A 20,612-nucleotide genomic window follows, 5' to 3' on the forward strand; every position below is an offset into this window, starting at 1 on the left:
TGGAGCAATCCCCACTTCCCCACTTCACTAGCCACCAAATTGGCCATGAACCCTCTCTTGCTCAGTGACTCTCAATGGCTCCCTGCTGTTGTCAGGAGCCAAACAAAGGCTCCAGTGTGGACTTAAGGCCCTCTGTGATCAGGCCTGTGGGCCTCTTGGTTTCTTTTCTTGCCTTCCCCTACTTTACTCATAGAATAAATGTTATTCTCCCTCCTGTCACTGAAAACAAACAAACAAACAAACAAACAAACAAACAAACAAAAAGTTCCTTTTAGTAACTGTTGAGTGTTCCAGTGAATAGATTTATTAAATGAGCTACTTATTAAATCAATCCCCTATTGTTGGACATTCTCCCTCGCCCTATGTTATTCCCACAAACGATACCTCATGGAGCACCTTGGTAAGGACGTCTTTGTGCCTAAATGTATAAAAGTTGAATTACTAGCTCAAACCATGTGTGCTTTTTGGGGGCTTTTGATACATTGACAAATAGCCTTTCAGAGAAATGCTTTCGGCTTACTTTCTCAACAGTGATATGAGGGAGCACCTATTTTCCCATCCCTTATTGGCACCATTTATTGTATCAGCCTTTGCCAATGTCATGGGTGTCAAAATTTACCTTGTTATTTTAATTTTCATGTTTCCCTTAAGGTGAAAAACTATTTCCCATCAGAAAATGCTGTAAGAGTCATTTGCATATTTAAGGCATTAGCCACTTGCTATTGGTATTGCAGATGGTGATCTGCATAACCCTAACATGGATGTGGAGAAACTGAGGCATTTAGTTTATTTGGAATTGTCACCATCACCTGCCTGCAGAAGATGCCCTTCAGAGAAAATGGTCTTGCTATTCCAGAAGGCAAGCATACATCATATTAACTTGGCCACAATATAGGGATAATTTAATGTGTTTCAACTAAAGGTATCTGAGTGTCTACTAAGTACCTAACTCTGTGCTGTATCTTCCCATCTGATGAGGGAAACTGTATACAATGAACCATAGTGGAGGATTAAAGGCCATGCTTGCAGCCTGGCATGGTGACTCACACCTGTAATCCCAGCACTTTTGGAGGCCGAGGCAGGTGGATCACCTGAGGTCAGGAGTTCAAGACCAGTCTCGAACATAGCGAAACCCCATCTCTACTAAAAAAAATACAAAAATCAGCTGGGCATGGTGGCACATACTTTCAGTCCCAGCTACTCAGGAGGCTGAGGCAGGAGACCTGCTTGAACCCAGGAGGCATGAGATTGCAGTGAGCCGAGATCACACCATTGCACTCCAGGCTGGACAACAGAGCAAGATTCCATCTCAAAAAAAAAAAAAAAAAAAAAAAAGCCATACTTGGAATCTCAACTAAACACAATATAAGCACATAGGTAAGGTAAATTAATTCCTTCACTCTTAATGAAGAAATGATGGAGTAGCAATGGAGGAAGATTGTTCAGAGGACTTGATGTGCATGTGAAGCAAAGAGGTGGTGAGAAGCCCGTGGCATGGCGTGTGGGATGAATGTGCACCGTAAGAGGTCCAGGCTCCTTGCGGTGTGCCAGCGAAGTGGGTCGCTTTGGAAAAATAAGGCAAGAAGAGGAGTTGAGGTCACATGGTGAATATCCTTGGATACCATGTTAAGATAAAGATATTTTAGAAGATGTCCCACATTCTGGAACTCATTCTGAGACGAAAAAGATAATGAAGATGTGTGGGCACAAGTGTGACCTGCCAACAGCACCCTGCTTTTTGTAAAATGTGAGTAAGAGATCTTGGTTAAAATCCACGTTGCCTTTGCAAAGCCATGGAGGTGAAAGAATGCTTCAGTGTTCAGGTTTCTCAGGAGGATACTGAGCATTGCAAGGTTCATGTCGACACTCACTCTGGCACAGCTTTCAGAGCTCAGCGCCTCCCCGTCCCTTCCCACACCCCCACCCAGCATGTGGATCGATTCTAACCCCGTGATGGCATTCCCTTCAGTTAAGGTAAAGACGGGAATCTTTTTTCTGAGCTGCACCCAGCACGCATCAACATCTTCAAGCAGATGGTCAGTCTAAAAGTGTGACAACAGCTCAGGTTGCCCTGAGAGGATGATTGTGGGAGATGGACAGAGCTAAATGCAGGATTTCGGGAGTGATGCTTCAAGAGAGAGAGCATGGCGTCTATGAATTTGGCAGAAGTGGATATATTGTTTAGTGAAGAGTTGTAACTTTTAGGCAGCTTGCTTGGACCTTCTGAGCTTTAATTTCCTTATCTGTGAAATGGGGTCATAGTATCCATCTGACAAGAGATACTATGCTGATGATACATACGCAGTTACTGATATACAGCAGGCATCTATAAATGCATTTCTCTCATCCTCACTCATCCCTTCTTCTTCAAAAGGGAGTTTGGGATGCAGAGTCCCTGGGACACCCTCTGGGAATCTGAAGCAGCCAGCACTAACTTGGAGTGAGGGAACCTGTGCCAAAGCACGCAGAATCTGTAGAAACCATGTGGGTTTTCTTCATCACCATGCCAATAAAACACCATCGGATGTTAAGAGAATTCCTTCTGAGTCTAAGCATTTCTAAATACCTTTCCTGGACTGAGAAAGTAAACTGTGTAAAAGTCAAGCGTGAAAAGACCATTCTGTTGGCAGAGGCATCTTTCCCATCCTCTCTGGCTTGTCACGTTTTGCGACTGGACTCATGCACCCAGCTGGCAGCTGCACCAGCCAGACCCTGAGGTAACTATAGTTTAGGCCCACTTTTTTCCTACTCCAGAGCCTATAAATTCTATTTGAAGCACACACATGTACAGAATGCAGATGTGGAGATGAAAACCAGACCATCTGGGGGAACCAAGCTGTGATACTTAACTGTAGGGAGGCCATTAGTGGCCTTTCTGCAGTGACCTTGCCCAGGCATGGCTGGGTCATGGACCTCAAGAGTGGTTTTGGCTTTTGCTATAGCATAGCAATCAATGGGACAATCACCACACCTCCCACTTGGGGCCAAAACATTGCATATCTGTCATCAGACAGGCTTAAAAGGTATTTTCTGCATTCTGAGAAATGTGTACCAGCATGGAGATTCTGGAAAACTAGTTCCCTGAAAAAGCTGAGGGTCAACACAGGAGAGGGGACATGGAGCTCTTATGCATGACATGAAAGGACTGCTCTAGTCAACGAAACAGCCACTTCAGAATGTATTTCTACTGTGGACACAAACCAAGGGCAACGTTACTAGGCTGGTTACATCATCTAGCAAAAGCCCGGATAGACCCACAAATGAGACATTCCTTTTCAATGACTGATAAATCATTCATTCATTCAACAAATATTTATTGAGAAACTACTTCATAACTTGTAGTCTAATAGGTACTAAGGATACAGTTACAAACAACTTAAAACTTAAAAAACATCCCTTAGCCCCAGCTACTCAGGAAGATTGCTTGTAAACCGTGTAAAAGGCAAGCGTGAAAAGACCATTCTCTTGGCAGAGGCATCTTTCCCATCCTCTCTGGCTTGTCACGTTCTGTGACTGGACTCGTGCACCCAGCTGGCAGCTGCACCAGCCAGACCCTGGAGTTTGAGGCTGCAGTAAGCTATGATCACACCACTGCACTCCAGCCTGGGTGATGGAGCAAGACCCCATCTCTTTAAAAATAAAAATAAAAAAATCTCTGAGCTCATGAAACTTACATATTAGCAATAGAAACTGATCATAAGCATAAGCAATGTCATGAATTAAAATATGAATTATAACATATAGTAGAAAATGCTAAGAAACAGACATGAAGCAAAAATGAGAGTATGAAATAGTAAAATTCCAGCCAAGGGGGCCGTGGAATGCTTCACTGAGAAACCAACTTTAATAGAGACCTGACTGATGGTTTGGATAGGTTTAGACCTAGATCAAAAATATTTATCTCTAGGTTTTCAAAGGCATTGCTCCATTATCTCTTTGTTTCTGAAGTTGCTGCTGAGAAAGCTAATGGCTTTCTGGTAACTGATCCTTCCTAAGTAATGTTTTACCTATTCTGAGAGCTTTTAGGATTTTCTGTTTTCCTCCTGTCTTCTAGAATGTCTCAGTGACAAATCTGTGTGTTGAGCATTTCATGAAGTTTTACAATCTGCGATCTCATGTCCTTCAGTTTACAGGGAAAAAAGAACATTCTTACAGTATTGTTTTGGAAAACTGTTTTTTTCTGATCTGTTTTACCCAATCTTCATTACCGGAGATCTTGGTGCTCTGACATCATTATATTTTTCATATTGCTCTTCTCTCTTTTCCCATCTCTCAGTCCTTTTTTTTGTTTTGTTTTTTTGGCTCCACTTTCTCAGATTGCATCAACTTTTTCTTCTTCACTGAATTTTTAAATTCTGCTTTCATGGTTCCCAGAGTCTGGTCTTATCCTCCAAACACTCCCCCTTTTACTGGACTGTTTGGTCTCTTTTGAGTTTCTTCTTCCTGTTTCTTTGAGTGTTTTCATTTGTGTTAGAAGCTTTTATAAAAATGTTTGTGAAATCTTGGGAGTCTGCTAATGCATGAATGAGGCATGGTTGTAATATCGGGAAGTTTTATACATGGGTCCAGCTGCTTCATTATGGAGTGATCAAACAGAAGCTGAATATGACCCTGCAGTGGCTCATGCCTGTCATCCCAGCACTTTGGGAATCCAAGGTGGTTAGATTGCTTGAGCTAGGAATTCAAGACCAGCCTAGGCAACATGAAAAAAACCCCATCTCTAAAACAAAATACAAAAAAGTTAGCTGAGTATAGTGGTGCACTCCTATGGCCCCAGCTACTCGGGGGTCTGGGGCAAGAGGATCACTTGAATCCCTGAGGTTGGGGCTGCAGTGAGCCCTGATCATGTCACTGCACTCCAGCCTGGGTGACAGAACAAGACCCTGTCTTTCACATACACACAAAAGTCTGTCTCTTCTCATGGGTCGGTCAGCATTCCTAGAGGGGACCTTCCAGTATCCTGACTAAGGTGCTAGCCCCTTTTCCAGCATTTGCTTGGAGGGCACATCAGCCCCCTTCCCTACACCTGATCAGCCCGAATCCAGTGTGTCTCATGTGGGCTCTTCCATCTTCTGTGGATGTGATGTGTGGTTACTTGGCTGAGTAGCGTTGGGAAAAGAGATGGACTTTTGCTACATCACTGGTCCCCAACCTTTTTGGCACCAGGGACCAGTTTTGTGGAAGACAATTTTTTCATGTTCAGGGTTGCAGGGAGATGGTTTCATGATAATTTAAACACATTAGATTTAGCATGTACTTTATTTGTATTATTACTGCTTTATAATATATAATGACATAATTATGCAACTCATCATAATGTAGAAGCAGTGGGAGCCCTGAGCTTGTTTTCCTGCGGCTAGTCAGTTCCATCTGGGGGTGATGAGTGACACCGACAGATCATCAGGCATGGGATTCTCATAAGGAGCAGGCAACCTAGATCCCGCACATGTGCAGTTCACAATAGGGGGGTCACACCCCTGTGAGAGTCTTATGCTGCCGCTGATCTGACTGGAGGCGGTGCTCAGGCAGTGGAGAGCAGCTGTAAATACAGATGAAGAATCCCTTGCTCACCCATCACTCGCCTCCTGTTATGTGGCCTGGTTCCTAACAAAGCAAGGACAGGTACTGGTTTGTGGCCTGAAGGCTAGGGAGGGATGTGCTACACCATTTTAAAATAAAGTTCCATCAGGCACCATGCGTTCAACTCACTCTGCGTTTCTACCTTCAGAAGGGTTGGAGCCCCATTTCCTGAGCTTCCCTGGCTCTGCGTGTTATACTTCGAGTTATTCTCTTGAAGGTTTAGGTATCAGCTTGCTCTTGTCTACTTCCCCCCTCATTCCCTTACTTCTTTGATGTATGCTTTGTTCTCCCTTCTTGTCACTGTAATGGCATTTCTGGAGGAAGCGGAGACAAATGTATTACATGAGCTGCCATGTTGAACCGGAAGTCATTCTTGTTTCGTTTGAGTTTCTCTTGCCAAAGCTTACTCCAGTGGTAGTAGTTCATGCCAGTAGAATCTCACAAAAAGCTAGACTGAAATTCAGTGTCAGGATTGTAGATATCTTGTTTCAGTTATCCGCTTCTGAGTAACTAATCACCCTAAGTATAGTGACTTCACATGACAGTCATTTATTTGCTTATGATTCTGCAATTTAGACACTGCTTGGAGGGAGCATCTCATTTCTGTTGGCATCAGCTGGGGTAGCTCACCTGGAGCTGGGGAGTCCACTCCCAAGATGGCTCATCCACATAACCTCAGTGGTTCCAGCTGTAGAATGGGCCCTTAGATGGGTTGGTTCCTCAGCATGTGACCTCCCCATGCAGCTAGGTTGGACTCCTCAGAAACTGAGTTCTAAAAGGGAACATCCCATGACCAAGCTCACCAAGAGGACAAACTCCAGGGTATAAAAACATATCAAGCTTTCCTTTTGCATCATACTTACTAATATCCCATTAGCCAAAGCAAGTCACACAGCCAAGCCCAGAATCAATGTGGGACAGCACTGCTCTCCACAGGGGGATAAGGGCTAGGAGGTAGGGTGCGCTGGGGGCCACATACCCCCTGGGAACTCCGAGATCCTGTTCTTCTTCCGTTTTATTTCTGAAACATTGAGGTGCCGGATTCTTTTCTTATAGATAGTTTAGCATGATATAAACGTTCAATAAGTATGTATTAGAACCACAGAAATCTTGTCGCATTTCCACTGAAACTGTTTATGAATGGACTAGAAAGATTTAAGCTGTATAGCTTACCCAGGACTATAATGATTGTATTTCTAGTTAATGAAAAAAAGTTACTCTGTGAGGTCAGATTTCTAAATATACCTTTCCAGGGAATTAAGTCTTGTCTTTTTTATTTATTTTTATTTTTTTTTTTTTTGAGACAGAATCTTACTCTGTCACCCAGGCTGGAGTGCAGTGGCATAATCTTGGCTCACTGCAACTTCTGCCTTCCAGGTTCAAGCAATTCTCTTGCCTCAGCCTCCCAAGAAGCTGGGATTACAGGCACCCACCACCACACCTGGCTGATTTTTGTATTTTTAGTAGAGGAGACAGTGTTTTATCATGTTGGCCAGGTTGGTCTCAAACTCTTGATCTTAAGTGATCTGCCTGCCTCAGTTTCCCAAAGTGCTGGGATTACAGGCATGAGTGACCACACCTGGCCAAGTATCGTCTTTTGCTTTAGGCTACCAGAGGTTAGCTTCTTGAATTTTTCTTTGTTTGTTTTTGAGTCATGGTATCACTCTGTTACTCAGGCAGGGGTGCAGTGGTACAGTCATAGCTCATTGCAGCCTCCAACTCCCAGGCTCAAGTGTTCTTCCCACCTCAGCCTCCTGAGTAGCTGGGACTACAGGCATGTGCCACCACACCCAACTAATTTTTAAAAAAAATTTTCAAAGAGATCGGATCTCGCTATATTGCCCAGGCCAGTCTTGAACCCTTGGCTTCAAGCGATCCTCTGGCCATGGCCTCCCAAAGCATTGGGATTACAGGCATGAGCCATTGCACTCAGCCCTTGAATTTAAAATAGTTGAAAATTAGGCTCTTTAACACCTGCTTGGACTTCAAAGAATGAAAGTGGGTACTTATGCAATAACCAGGCCGTACATTCCTTAGAAATTCCAAACCAAGATCTCTTGTTTCATGCTTGCCAAGCTTGTCCTGAACGTTCCTAAGTGCAGCAGGAAAGAAGTGGCTCAGCTTGTGCTGTGTGTCCCGTAAGTCTTGACCTATGACTAGTAACTGTTTCCTTTGTGTGCAGGGGTTCTCTATCTCCAGTATGGAGATGAAACCAAGCAGCTCAGGATGCCGAATGAAATCACAAGTGCAGACACAATCCGTGCTCTCTTTGTAAGTGCCTTTCCACAGCAGCTCACCATGAAAATGCTGGAGTCGCCCAGTGTCGCCATTTACATCAAAGATGAAAGCAGAAATGTCTATTATGAATTAAATGATGTAAGGTAAGTTGTGACATCATTTTTTGCCTACCATATTGCATTAGAGATTTTTTGTTTGTTTGTTTCTTTGTTTTGGGGTTTGTTTGGTTTTTTTACCCGCTATATTGCATTTAGAGTGGGTTTTTTCCCCATTATATCACTTTCACAGAGTTTGTACAAAATTCTAATTTCTCTATATTGTAGTGAAGAAAGCAGATTCATTATCCTGATGGGTAGACTTATTTCACCCAGTCAGATAATTTCACTATCTGGTTTTCTACAATTCATTTACAAGGTATAATTTATCAAAATGAGGACAAACTCCTCTTCCACAGATTTTTGAATGCTACATCTGAAAAGAACATTAGAAATGATTCAGTCACCATTTTATCTAACAGTTAGGGAAACTAAGGCCCAAAAAGTGGCGGAGAGACCTGATCAAGGTCATAAGAGTTGAAGGAATTAGAGCTTTCCCAATTCCCTCTCAAGTGTTCTTTCCTCCATAGACAGATGCTCTGGATATTTTAGGTAGTGACCCCAGTGGGTCATTATTTACACATAAAAAGTTAGAATAAAAACAGTGGACTGTGTATTATTTTCTACCAGAAAAAAGACTGAGAAGCATCCTCATTTTCCATTCATTTCTTAAATAATATCCTTTACCCGAAGACCTTACTTTCCAAGTGGGCTTTCTCCAGGGGTCACAGTCGAATATTCTCCAAAATTAAGCTAAATAGACTCCTGCTATTAATGGTATTGGGAGTAGGTTAGGAACAAAAGCAGCGCTCTCTCTCTCTCTGTTTTTTTTTTTTTTTTTTTTTGGTCATCCAGGCTGGAGTACAATGTTGTGATCTCAGCTCACTGCAACCTCTACCTCCCATGTTCAAGCGATTCTCCTGCCTCAGCCTCCCAAGTAGCTGGGATTACAGGCACCCACCACTATACCCAGCTAGTTTTTTTTTTTTTTTTTTTGTATTTTTAGTAGAGAAGGAGTTTCCCCCATGTCAGTCAGGCTGGTCTCAAACTGCTGACCTCTGGTGATCCACCCACCTTGGCCTCCCAAAGTGCTGGGACTACAGGCATGAGCCACGATGCCTGGCCTCATCTCTCTTTTTTTTGAAGACAGGGTTTCGCTCTGTCACCCAGGCTGGACCTTAGTGTCATGATCATGGCTCAGTGCAGCCTCAACCTTCTGAGCTCAAATGATCCTCCCACCTTTGCCTTCTGAGTAGCTGGGACTACCAGCACATGCCACCACATCTGGCTAATTTTTTAATCTTTTGTGGAGACAGAATCCCTCTATGTTGCCCAGGCTGGTCTGGAACTCCTGAGTTCAAGCAATCCTATAGTCTCGATTCCCAAATGGTTGGGATTATAGCATGAGACACCACACCCCACTCAAAAGCATCTTTATTGTCATTTTGGTGTCATGTATACAGCAGAAAGAACTCATTTGATCTGTCCCAACCAAACAACCTAGAAAACAGGACTTACATCAACACAAGCAAGCAGCTGCTAGTATGGCCTCTAATCATTTTAGAACTCCATAGATTATTTGGTGACTAACTCAGCTATTTCATTTTATGGAACCAGAAACTTAGATGCATCAAAGCAAGGGACTTATTCAAGAGCACACAGCCACCCAAAGTACCAAGCTCTGCCCCAAGCATGGCTGTGCCAAACATGGCTGTTCACATTTCTTGGTCAAAAGCTTTTGGATCCCTTCGAATATTTCCTCACCAAATCATTGGGGGCAGGACTTGGGGTTGCTGGGTCCCCACCCTGGGGGGATGGCAAGTTTCCCTGTTTCTTCATCATGGAATTAATGGGTACCACTTTTTAAAAATATGCCTCTAGTGCATAATAAATGTAAACTGATCTTTATCTACCAATGATCACAAATGACGTATTAGGCATATGCGCAGGTCTATGAGTGATTTAGAGCTTTCAAAGCTTGACACATGCCCCCAGGTGTAGATGCTACATCTGTTGCACAGCCTTCCAGCTTTTTAAAGATGAGTTTAAATATTCATGGGTATCGGAAAATTCATGTTTGTTTTTGAACTAAATTATTAATCAAGCTATCACCAAAAGAAATTTTTTGCATTCACAAAGTGTAAACTTGAAACATGAAATAATCACATTATAGTTAAAGACTATGTTTGTAGTAATAGAATCCCAGGTAGTGTCTTTACACGGAGCTGCCAGTTACAACAATCATCTTATATTTCTGCATTTGCAATTAGAGGAATTGAGGGACACAGTAGTAGCAAGTAAACATGCAACTTAGGGAAGCCACAGTTGATTATGGAGCTCAAGGCTGACGAGGTTATTATGAATAATTGGGCCTTACTGTCTTGCAGCCTATGCAAGGATTTTTATATTACAAAGAGTCACCATTTTCTAGAGCCTTTCCCAAGCTTCAAAGTATGGCTTCTTTGACTTCTTTTTTGTGTTATTGGGGAAAGTCGAGAATAGTCACAAAATAAGAGAAATGAAAGGGAAGACTAGGAAGAAGGTCATGATTATCCTTAATGGAAATCCAGTTGATGGAATAAATGAAACAAGCACTTGAGAGAAGAGATGATCAATTTAAACACTAATAATTCTCAGTCAATATGTTGATATTTGTGAAAATTATGATCTTGTTGATCCATAAGTTGTAGTACTGTTAGCCTGATCTTTTTTTTTTTTTTTGAGACAAAATCTCCCTCTGTCACCCAGGTTGGAGAGCAGTGGCATGATCTCAGCTCACTGCAGTCATACCTCCGGGGTTCAAACAATTCTTGTGCCTCAGCCTCCTGAGTAGGACTACAGGTGTGCACCACCATGCCTGGCTAATTTTTATATTTTTAGCAGAGGTGGGGTTTCACTGTGTTGGCCAGGCTGGTCTTGAACTCCTGACCTCAAGTAATCTGCCCACCTTGGCCTCCCTGAGTGCTGGGTTACAAGCGTAAACCACTGCACCTAGCCTGATAGCCTAATGTTTTTTAAAAACTCTCATTTAACATATTTAAGTGGAAAAGTCACTGATTCATAAATTTGTCTGTAATTTTACTTTTTAGTTACTTTGATTTAATTATAAAAAATGAACCTAAAAATGTTTTCAAATGAAGACAGTGTTTTTATTTGGTGATGACAATAATGTTTATGCTATATGAGCACATGCGTGTCATTTCCAAAGAATTATTCTATTTCTTTGATTTTATGCATAAAATGCCTCGATTATATTTTATTTGAATGGTAGAAGAAATTTTCACCACCAGCATTATATAAGACAAAAAAAAAGTATCATGTAGATTTCAACTGACGACAATGACTTTAATCTTCTAAATTCAGAGAGAAATTTCATCGCACATCCTTCAGTGTTTCTGAAGTGTGAGCATATTTGATAAAGTTGCCTGGTTCATCACTATGTTAGGTTCCTCATATTTTCCTTAGGGAAATGCTACGGTGAGTTCAGGTCAGAATATTGCGTTGTCAATGTTGCCACAGTAAATCCAATCCAGGCCTTTACTGTTGGCTCATCTTGAATGCATATGTTTCTAAAGTCATGATAAACCAACTTCATGCATTTTAAATACCTCCAGAATCACAGTTAGCCTTTTCCCTGGCTCCCATGAGGTTTTCTATTTTTTCGCATCCTCACCTGTGACTTCTTCCTCTGGCCCAATGGTGAGCTGCTTCAGCGAATCCCCACATCCTTACCTCTGTGAGTCTCCCCTTCATGTTAGCCCAGCCCCTTTTAATAACAGGGGCTGCTGGCTCCCCCTGAAGCCGACTTCTAACAAGCTACTGGAGCACAACTGTGCAAGCTTGGGCTAGTCATTGCTTCAAAGCAATTACTGGCGGGTATTTAAAGGAGAGAAACAAGACTAGTCCAAGAATCCTCCACTTCAGTTAAAACAAAAACACAAGCCAGTAATTCCAGTGATTGGGTCAGCCCACTAAATGAGGCTGCACCTGGAGGAGAGGAATTCATCCTCCTGCACACATTTCTCTGAGCTAGCCGAGCCAGCCTTGGAGGGGATCGCAGTGTAGACAGAGCCAACAGGGCCTTGGGTGGCCCTTCTGGTGCTGCAAGCTGGACATGGAGAGAGAAGGACTTCGTAGACATTCATGTGCTCTTCAATAATTTTACGGTAGGCTCTGACCCTGTCTTTGCTATGGTATCTTTTGGCTCTAAGAGCTGGGGTCAGAGGAAAGAGAATTGATCTGCTGCTGTTTCTCTACATCCAGCAATTCAATTTGCAAATAGAAAAACTATTTTTTAATCCACTGTGGAAGAGAAAAAAGGCATGGTAAAGATATTAGTTTAGATCTTTGTAGTACTGTTTTGTTTTGTTTTTTTTCTGGACTGAAGATACCTTTTCTTTCCCTTGCCGAAAGTGTTTGAAGGCAAAAAAAAAAAAAATTCTTTCATGTGCATTCATTAGATAAGAAGCAAACCAGGTGTTGGGAAAAGTAAACAATTAAATATTTAAATATTAACCAAATCTCTTTGAATGTATTGTAAATATTGGAACTTTATTGTTTTTTTTAAAGTGTTAGCTTTCCATATTCAGAATCTTGAAAGAAAGTTCATGCTGCCCGATATTTATGGGTGGGGAGCTGTACTGGAGGAATAATTCTTTCCTGAGGAACCAGAAAAGGAGAGAAAAGCTGAAGTCATTTTTCTTCTTCTTTTCCTTATTTATAATTGCTCATTTTATGGTCCCATAACTTTTGACTGGGGTATTGTAGATAGCCTTTGGATTGTCTGTTCATGTTTTTTACCTGATCTTTAAGGGCAGACTAAGGAAATGGCCAAAGTCAGGCTTCTTTCATCTGCCATAGTTATTGATGTTTTTGATTCCAGGAACATTCAAGACAGATCACTCCTCAAAGTGTACACCAAGGATCCCGCACACGCGTTTAATCACACACCGAAAACGATGAACGGAGACATGCGGGTAAGTGGTTCTGTCCTGCTTTGAACTTTATTCAGTGGGTCAATGCCTCATTCCTCTTGCTTGTACTCCTGATGTAATCATACTCTACAACCCAGTTTTTGGGGGTGCTCCACACTCATCTCACCTAGGGGATCGTTATTTGTTCTTGGTAGAGATTTCCTGGTTATTTAGGGCAAAAAGGATTAAAATAAGGCTCGACACATCCTAATTGATCTTTAAGCATGGAGTTATGTCCTCACTTTAAAATTCTGAAAATCTTCCTATAAAAGGGTTCCTGGTCCATAATACATTAACCAGCTCAGAAGATCTCTTGCATTTTTTTTCTTCCAATTAAAGCCAACCTAACATACAATCAGGCAAACAACAAGGTGTACAATTTCACGGAAAATCTATTCATGTTCTTACATTAGCTCTTCCAAGTCCTAACATTCTAGTTCAATTTCCCACCTTGTAATTCAGGAGCTGAACCATGTTGAGGGCATAATACAAAAATCTGCATGATTTGGGAACTAAAATTCTCTAGATTTAGGTTGTCTCAGGAGGTTATCTGAGCATTCAAAGTGTGCAGGGATGTTTTGAAGGAAAAGGAGAAACTGAAAAAGCAGATTTAAGATCACATTAATGCTGGTCCACTAGAAAGGGATTGAGTTTCTAAAAATAATGCTACATTCCTCTGTAGCAAAAATGGGAGGTAAAAAGAAGATTAGCTTCTCAGCTGTACACCCCCTACACACACACACACACACACACACACACACACACACATGCACACGCATACTCTCACTCTCTCTTAGAAGACACTGTGCCATTTTTTCTCATCTTTTCTACAGATTAGCACTTGGCTGGATGCTTAAGTTTAACTAGAAAAAAATAAATGATTACCTTTTATTGCTAAAGAAACCCAGGCACTGTTCTGTCCTGGAGTTGCAGTTTTGCTTCTGAGTGAGGCTGTCTCTGCTCCTGATAGCACATATTAGTTTCCTGTTGCTGTTGTAATAAGTTATGACAAATTCAGTGGCTTAAAACAACACAGGTTTACTCTCTTACAGTTCTAGAGTCTGTGGACTGACATAAGTCTCACTGATCTGACGTAAAGGGTTACCAGCAGGTGTGCATTCTTATAGGCCCTAGAGAGGATCTTTTTCCCCCCCAGCTTCTAGAGGCCACCGGCATTTCTTGGATTGCTGTCCTCTTCCTCCGTTCTCAAACCCAGCAAGATAGCTTCCCTCTGACCCTGCTTTCGTGGTCACACCTCTAACCCTCCCGCATCCTCTGTTTTTCGGTTCGTTTGTTTTGAGACAGAGTCTCACTCTGTCGCCAGGCTGGAGTGCAGTGGTGCAATCTCGACTCACTGCAACCTCCGCTTCCTGGGTTCAAGGATTCTCCTACCTCAGCCTCCCAAGTAGCTGGGACTAGACATGCGTACCACCGCACCTAGCTAACTTTTGAATTTTTAGTAAAGATGGGGTTCCACCATGTTGGCCAAGATGGTCTCAATTTCTTGACCTCATGATCTGCCTGCCTCAGCCTCCCAAAGTGCTGGGATTACAGCCGTGAGCCACCACACCCAGCCAACTTTTAAAGACACTTTAAGGACGTTGAGCCTACCTGATACTCAAAAAAAATCTTTCTCTTTCAAGTTCAGCTGATCAGCAAACTTTACTCTCCCTTTCCCATGTAACTTGATGTAGGTTTGGGGGGCTAGGATGCAGATATCTTTAGGGGACCACCATTCTGCTTTCTATATGGGGTAAATTTAGAACCATAAAAGAGGGCAGGAGATCTAGCTGGAAGTGCTGGGAGAACGTCTGTGTCCTTCTGGACTGGAATATGAGTGATGACATTGTGGGATCAGAGCCTACACTTCTGGAGGAAGAGGCCTCTCACATACTCAAATGCTGTTATTTTTATGTCAGAAATGATGTGTGACTTGAATTGAAAGCTGTGTCGCTACTTCAGAAATTCTAGGATTTTGAGGTTTCTTTCGCCGGTTACACTTTAAATGTAAACCAGAGCAACATGGAGACAGATTGAGTCATGCCAATCATGAAGCATGGACTAAATATTACAGCACTGTTTGCCCTTTATTACTTTCTTATTCTCTTTTGCAGAGACATTCATCAATGTCTTTGCTCCTTAAATATCTGTTTTTGCTATGTCTGGCCTTCACACTGGAGTTCCATGGGGCTGAGAGTTCTGTTCCTGTCACATAGAGCCATCTCCACACAGGTTTCCCAGAATTGCCTCAGAGAATCCTGTTTGTGGCTGGAAGGACCCCTGTTTTAACCCTCCAGCAGCTCTGGTTCCTACATAAGGCCCAGCAGTGAGGACAGAGAATTGAAGATTGACCATGTGAGCAAAGCTGATCAGAATGCAGAACACGTGCTATGTATGCGTTTCTGCAGCCTGGCTCTGTTTTTATTGAAGATGAAACCCTGCTGATCCTTTTTTCTGGGTTACCCAGAGCCTGCTTTAAACACCCGTTTTGTGTGTGTCAGAAACTCAACCGTTGTCCCCAAATGAAGGGACAATAAATGTTTACCGTTTAACCAACAGGAAAGCTTTCATGTCTCAATCCCGATTGCTTAGAAACGAGAAATGGAAGCGGTTTCAAACCCAGCTAGGTGTGATCATGCCTGCAGTTTGCAGCTTGGTTCCTGTTCACAGATTGCAGACACTAAAAGGCATGGAATTCAGCTGCCCTCACCTTTTGGCTCTGCAGGTTGGAATTTTTTTTCCTTTCTTGATGAATGTGGTTGCATTGCCATGAAAGGGCAGGAAGCTTTGCTGAGCCCTGCCTCTGGAGCCCAGCTGCACAACCTGCTGCCGATGGTGGAGAGCAGAAATAGAGAACAGAGCAAGGATCAATTGTTGTAGACTAAACCACGCTGCGTGGTGGGGTTAGGAAGCTCCATCCTCCCATATGTTTGCAATGTGAGCATGGCCATGAAGGAATTCAACGCTAACTACTCACATGAGTGAGTCACTGCAGTCCTGCCCCTGATGTCATTAGACCTCACTCCCCAGCCTCTGGAGACAGCCTGGGACAGACCTCCCAGCTGCCTGCTTATGACCAGTAAACATGCATGTCATGAAAAACATCAGTTGGAAAGAACAGAGGGGCAGCAACAGTCACATTGGAACTTCTCAGGGGCTTCTGAGACTTCTCTTAAGCAACGAATGTAATAGCTTGCCTTTGAAAGAAAAGACAAGGTAAAACTCTCCATCTAAAACAGTGTTCCAAGAGTGGCTTTATGATTAGAAATGTGTTACTTAGAAAGTGTGCTAGACTAGGCCTCAGGGTGTGCGTGGAATGAATGCGTGATGGGGAAAATGCATATCTAGATTTTCATCTAGCATCTAGCTGAGCATTTTTGAAGCTGGTCTAAGGAGACTCATGGTTCTGGGGTGGAACTCAGCACACCTGGCTCCTGTGTCTGTACTCACCACCCTGATTTAATTTAATTGCATGGCTTTTGTTTCCTTACATCACATGGGAGCTTTGATAATTCGGTTCCCAAGGGACTGAGCTCACCATATGGAACAGGCCCTTTTGCAAAATTTATATATGTGCTCACAGCGTTTTAAATTCACAAATGTACAACTCGAAGATGGAACCATTCCATTTCATGACTCTCAAAAAGTACAGTTTTTTCCATACCAGCAGTTCGTTGAAGGAATTGGACAATTGTCCTGCTTTGAGGGTGACTTGCTGTTCACCAAAACTGGTGGCTTTTTCACAGTGTGGGGGCTTCTCCACCTTCTTCTGTGCTTGAAAGACAGCTTTTCAAGATTCTCAGCTCTCATCATGTAACGCTCTCCCTCTTCTCTGCTTCCTTTAATTTCTCTTGCCTGTCTTTGATTTTTACTTGTATATAGACAATTGCCAGATTGGCCCCGCCTCTTAAATTATTCCCTAATACCCAAAGTAATTGCTGCCTCCCAGCCCTCTCCTACTGAGCTTTGTGTGTGACACCAGTGAACCGTCTCCTTAGAAATCAGTGGTCTCCATGGCACTGCTGTGTCTAAATTCCTTCTCCGCGTTCACAGACACCTCAGCTGCCTTCATTCCCTAGTTCTTCCTCTTGCCTCTCTTCAAGCAGGCTTCTCTAGTTTTGGTTTTATTTGTTTTGTTTTGTTAAATATGCTCTTTTTTTATCTGAACCTTTGCACTTGTGATTCTTATCGTGACACTTGTTTGACTATGACATCAATGTGGATGACCCTAGAAACCATGTCCTGAGCTCCGCCATCTCTAGAATTCAAGACCTAAATGTTCACCTTCTAAGTGTCTTCACATGGAGGTTATTTCCACAGTTTCCAGTGCATTCTGTTGAAGAAAGAATTCCTAATCTTTTTTTCACTTTATCTTTCTTGATTACCTTTTGAAGAATGGAGGGGCTATGATGGGATGAGTGTGTTTGTGCACAAGCATGTGTGCATGCCTGTGTGTGCACAAGCGTGTGTGCATGTGTGTGTGTGCCATGCATATTTTGGAGAATGTGGGAGGAGGGATGTAACATTGAGTTATCAGTGATTCTTCTCCTGCCTGACCCTTGTTTTTCCATGCACCCAGCCGGTCACCAGAGCTTATCCACTCCACTCTGCAAGGCCTCTTACAGATGACCTTCCTGCCACTGCCTGTACCAATATTCTTACTATAGCTAACTTATCTGAGCGCTTATTAAGCTCTTTTGTGGGAATATTTTGGGGGTTGAGGGAGTCTGTCACCCAGCCTGGAGTGCAGTGGCACAATCTCAGCTCATCGCAACCTCTGCTTCCTGGATTCAAGCCATTCTCCCACCTCAGCCTCCTGAGTAGCTGGGATTACAGGCATGTGCATTACACCTGGCTAATTTTTGTATTTTTAGTAGAAATGAAGTTTCACCATGTTGACCAGGCTGGTCTTGAACTCCTAACCTCAAGTGATCCACCTGTCTGAGCCTCCCAAAATGCTGGGGTTAAAGGCATGGGGCCACCACACCCAGCCAGTAATTTTAATTATTTATTTAATCCTCAAGATAAAATTTTAAGGCAGGTCTTGGTATAAGCCCCCCTATTTACAGATGATGCAACAGCTCCTTATGTTAAAGTTTTTTCCAAGGCCACACAGCCAGAGAGTAGCAGAGCTGAGATTTAAGCCAAGACGCCCTGGCTGCTGAAATTAAAGCCTTCATTATTTCTCTATTGCGCCGCCTAACAGTTCTTATTTCCCACAGCTCATTCTCCTGTACTCTTTTTTCCAAGTGTCTCAAATTCACGCTCCTTCTCTACATATCTGCCTTTTTTTTTTTTTTTGAAACAAAGTCTTGCTCTGAGTCTTACTCCAGTCTGGAGTGCAGTGGCGCAAACTCGGCTCACTGCAACCTCCACCTCCCAGGTTCAAGCAATTCTCCTGCCTCAGCCTCCCGAGTAGCTGGGACTACAGGTGCATGCCACCATGCCCAGCTAACTTTTTTTGTATTTTTAATAGAGACAGGGTTCCACTGTGTTAACCAGGATGGTCTTGATCTCCTGACCTTGTGATCCGCCTGCCTCAGCCTCCCAAAGTGCTGGGATTAAAGGCGTGAGCCACAGAGCCTGGCCCCATATCTGCCTTTCAAAAATTCTACCCATCTAACATATTCCAGGACAGTTGTCCAATTTCTTCAGCAAATTGCTGGCATGAGAAAGCGTGGGAGGGAGCGTGGTTAGGTTTCTCGGGGCCTACTGTACTATAATAACAAAATGTGGCCTGCTTACCGTGTTCCGATTTTGAGTAGAACAAAGCAACTGTAAAAGACATCTTTAAAACGATTTGGGAAATTTGAACATGTGTTAGGAATCAGGAGCTATTAAGGGATAGCTGGCATACTAATAGGTTGGTGGTTATGTTTTAAAAGATGGAACATACTAAAGTATTTACAGGTTAAATGATATGGCAAATGGGACTTGCTTTAAAATACTGCAGCAAACCAAGAAACAAAATAGCTAAAATGTTGAAAAATGTCAGCTGCATGATGGAGGTACCTTTTATTGTTTACTCTACTTTTTTTGTGTTTTAAAATTTTCATAATAAAATGTTTCTTTCCTTTTCTTTTTTCTTTTTCTTTTTTTTTTTTTGAGATAGAGTCTCACTCTGTTGCCCAGGCCAGAGTGCGGTGACATGATCTCAGCTCACTACAACCTCCACCTCCCTGTTTCAAGCGATTCTTCTTCCTCAGCCTCCCAAGTAGCTGGGATTACAGAAGCGCACCACCACCCCTGGCTAATTTTTTCGTCTTTTAGTAGAGATTTAGTTTTGTCATGTTGGCCAGGCTGGTCTCAAACTCCTGACCTCAGGTGATCTGCCCACTTTGGCCCCGTAAAGTGCTGGGGTTACACATAGGAGCCACCGTGCTTGGCCCATAATAAAATCTTTTACAAAATAATAAAAACTTGCTTTTAGATCCCAAATAAAAGACTACCTACTCCAGGAAACCTTCCACTAATGCTGTGTCAGAATTCATCTTTCCCTCTTAAGGGCATGTGGCACATTCGTTTTGTGTTATAATCATTTAGCTATGTGTCCTTCTCATACAAAAGACTGTACATTATTCAGAGGCAAAAGCCATATTATGTGCTGGGTCATCTTCACATCCCTCCAAAAGCCAGTCATGGCATCTTAACCCTCAGTGCAGAGTAAACACTTGTTAAACAGGATTGACTGATGGTCCTACGAATGCTATGTTATTCACTTTCTATCATTAATGAGGACCCACTGTAAAAATCTCTCTCTGTTCTCCTCACCAGAAATAGTTGTGCTTCTCCTGGTATATTTTTATCATATGGACACTTTGAATCTTGGAAGTGATCATTTTCTCTCTTTGTGTTGCTACTCTAAAGCTTCGAATTAAATTTGTGGCCCACCCACAGCAAGGGTGCAGGCATTTGTGGCGTGCGTTTTGTGTGTTGGCTTCATTCCTGGACTCTCTTTTTAATTTTCCTACTTTCATCTTCCTTTTGTTACACATTCCACTCTGAGTTCTTTTTTCTGTAAAACCATAAAAATGTATGGGAACTCTATTATTTCTTTGTGCAACCTATCAGGATATAAATAGTATTCATTCTCTACCATGGTTGTTCTAGATAGAAGATAGCAAACCTTTTTGTGTCTGCAGAGTAGGCAATGTGTTAAGTACTTTACATATTATTTAAATTAGTAACTCTGCAAAGTGGGTATGCTGGCTTCATTTTCACAGGTGATAAAACTGAAGCCAAAGAGGTCTTTCCCAAGCTCACATATCTAATCAGTGTTAGACACTGGATTTGAACTTACTTCTTTCTGCTTCTTTATACAGAGCTTGCAGCCTCCCTTCCTTGATATTTCCATTTAAGTTTTGCAAGTTTTGAAATGATATTCCTACTAAGACTTTAGAACACACAAAATATCCTTTATTAACATTTGTTTCATTTCTTAATTTCATTACGCATCAATTTCATGGTTTCTTTTTATATTTAATTTTGCTTCATTCTCTCCTCTTCTGAACACACTGAAAAGATACCCATTAAAAAAAAGAAAAGAAAAGAAAAGGGAGTGAATTGCCCGTTTAGTACCTGTGTCTGCAGTGGCCACCGAACTCAGAGCACTTTTTTCCACCGGGCAGTGTTCTGGTTGAGAAGAAGATTTGGGATTCAGGGAGTGTCAAGTCATCTCATTGAAACAAAAGGATCCCACAAACATGGAAGTTTCAGAAAACACTCT

At 42.3% G+C, this 20,612-nt stretch overlaps 1 protein-coding gene across 1 annotated transcript in view; it reads left to right on the forward strand.

Annotated features, from left to right (window-relative positions):
- The window catches only part of KIAA1217 (KIAA1217 ortholog), an 820,488-nt gene that overhangs the window by 697,351 nt on the left and 102,525 nt on the right, over window positions 1-20,612 (forward strand). The window contains 2 exon segments of the mRNA XM_009000044.5: window positions 7,763-7,961; window positions 12,796-12,889. Coding sequence (XP_008998292.5) covers window positions 7,763-7,961; window positions 12,796-12,889 — 293 coding nt within the window.

Source organism: Callithrix jacchus, chromosome 7 (genome assembly GCF_049354715.1).
Source record: "Callithrix jacchus isolate 240 chromosome 7, calJac240_pri, whole genome shotgun sequence".
NCBI classification, from domain to species: Eukaryota; Metazoa; Chordata; class Mammalia; order Primates; family Cebidae; genus Callithrix; species Callithrix jacchus.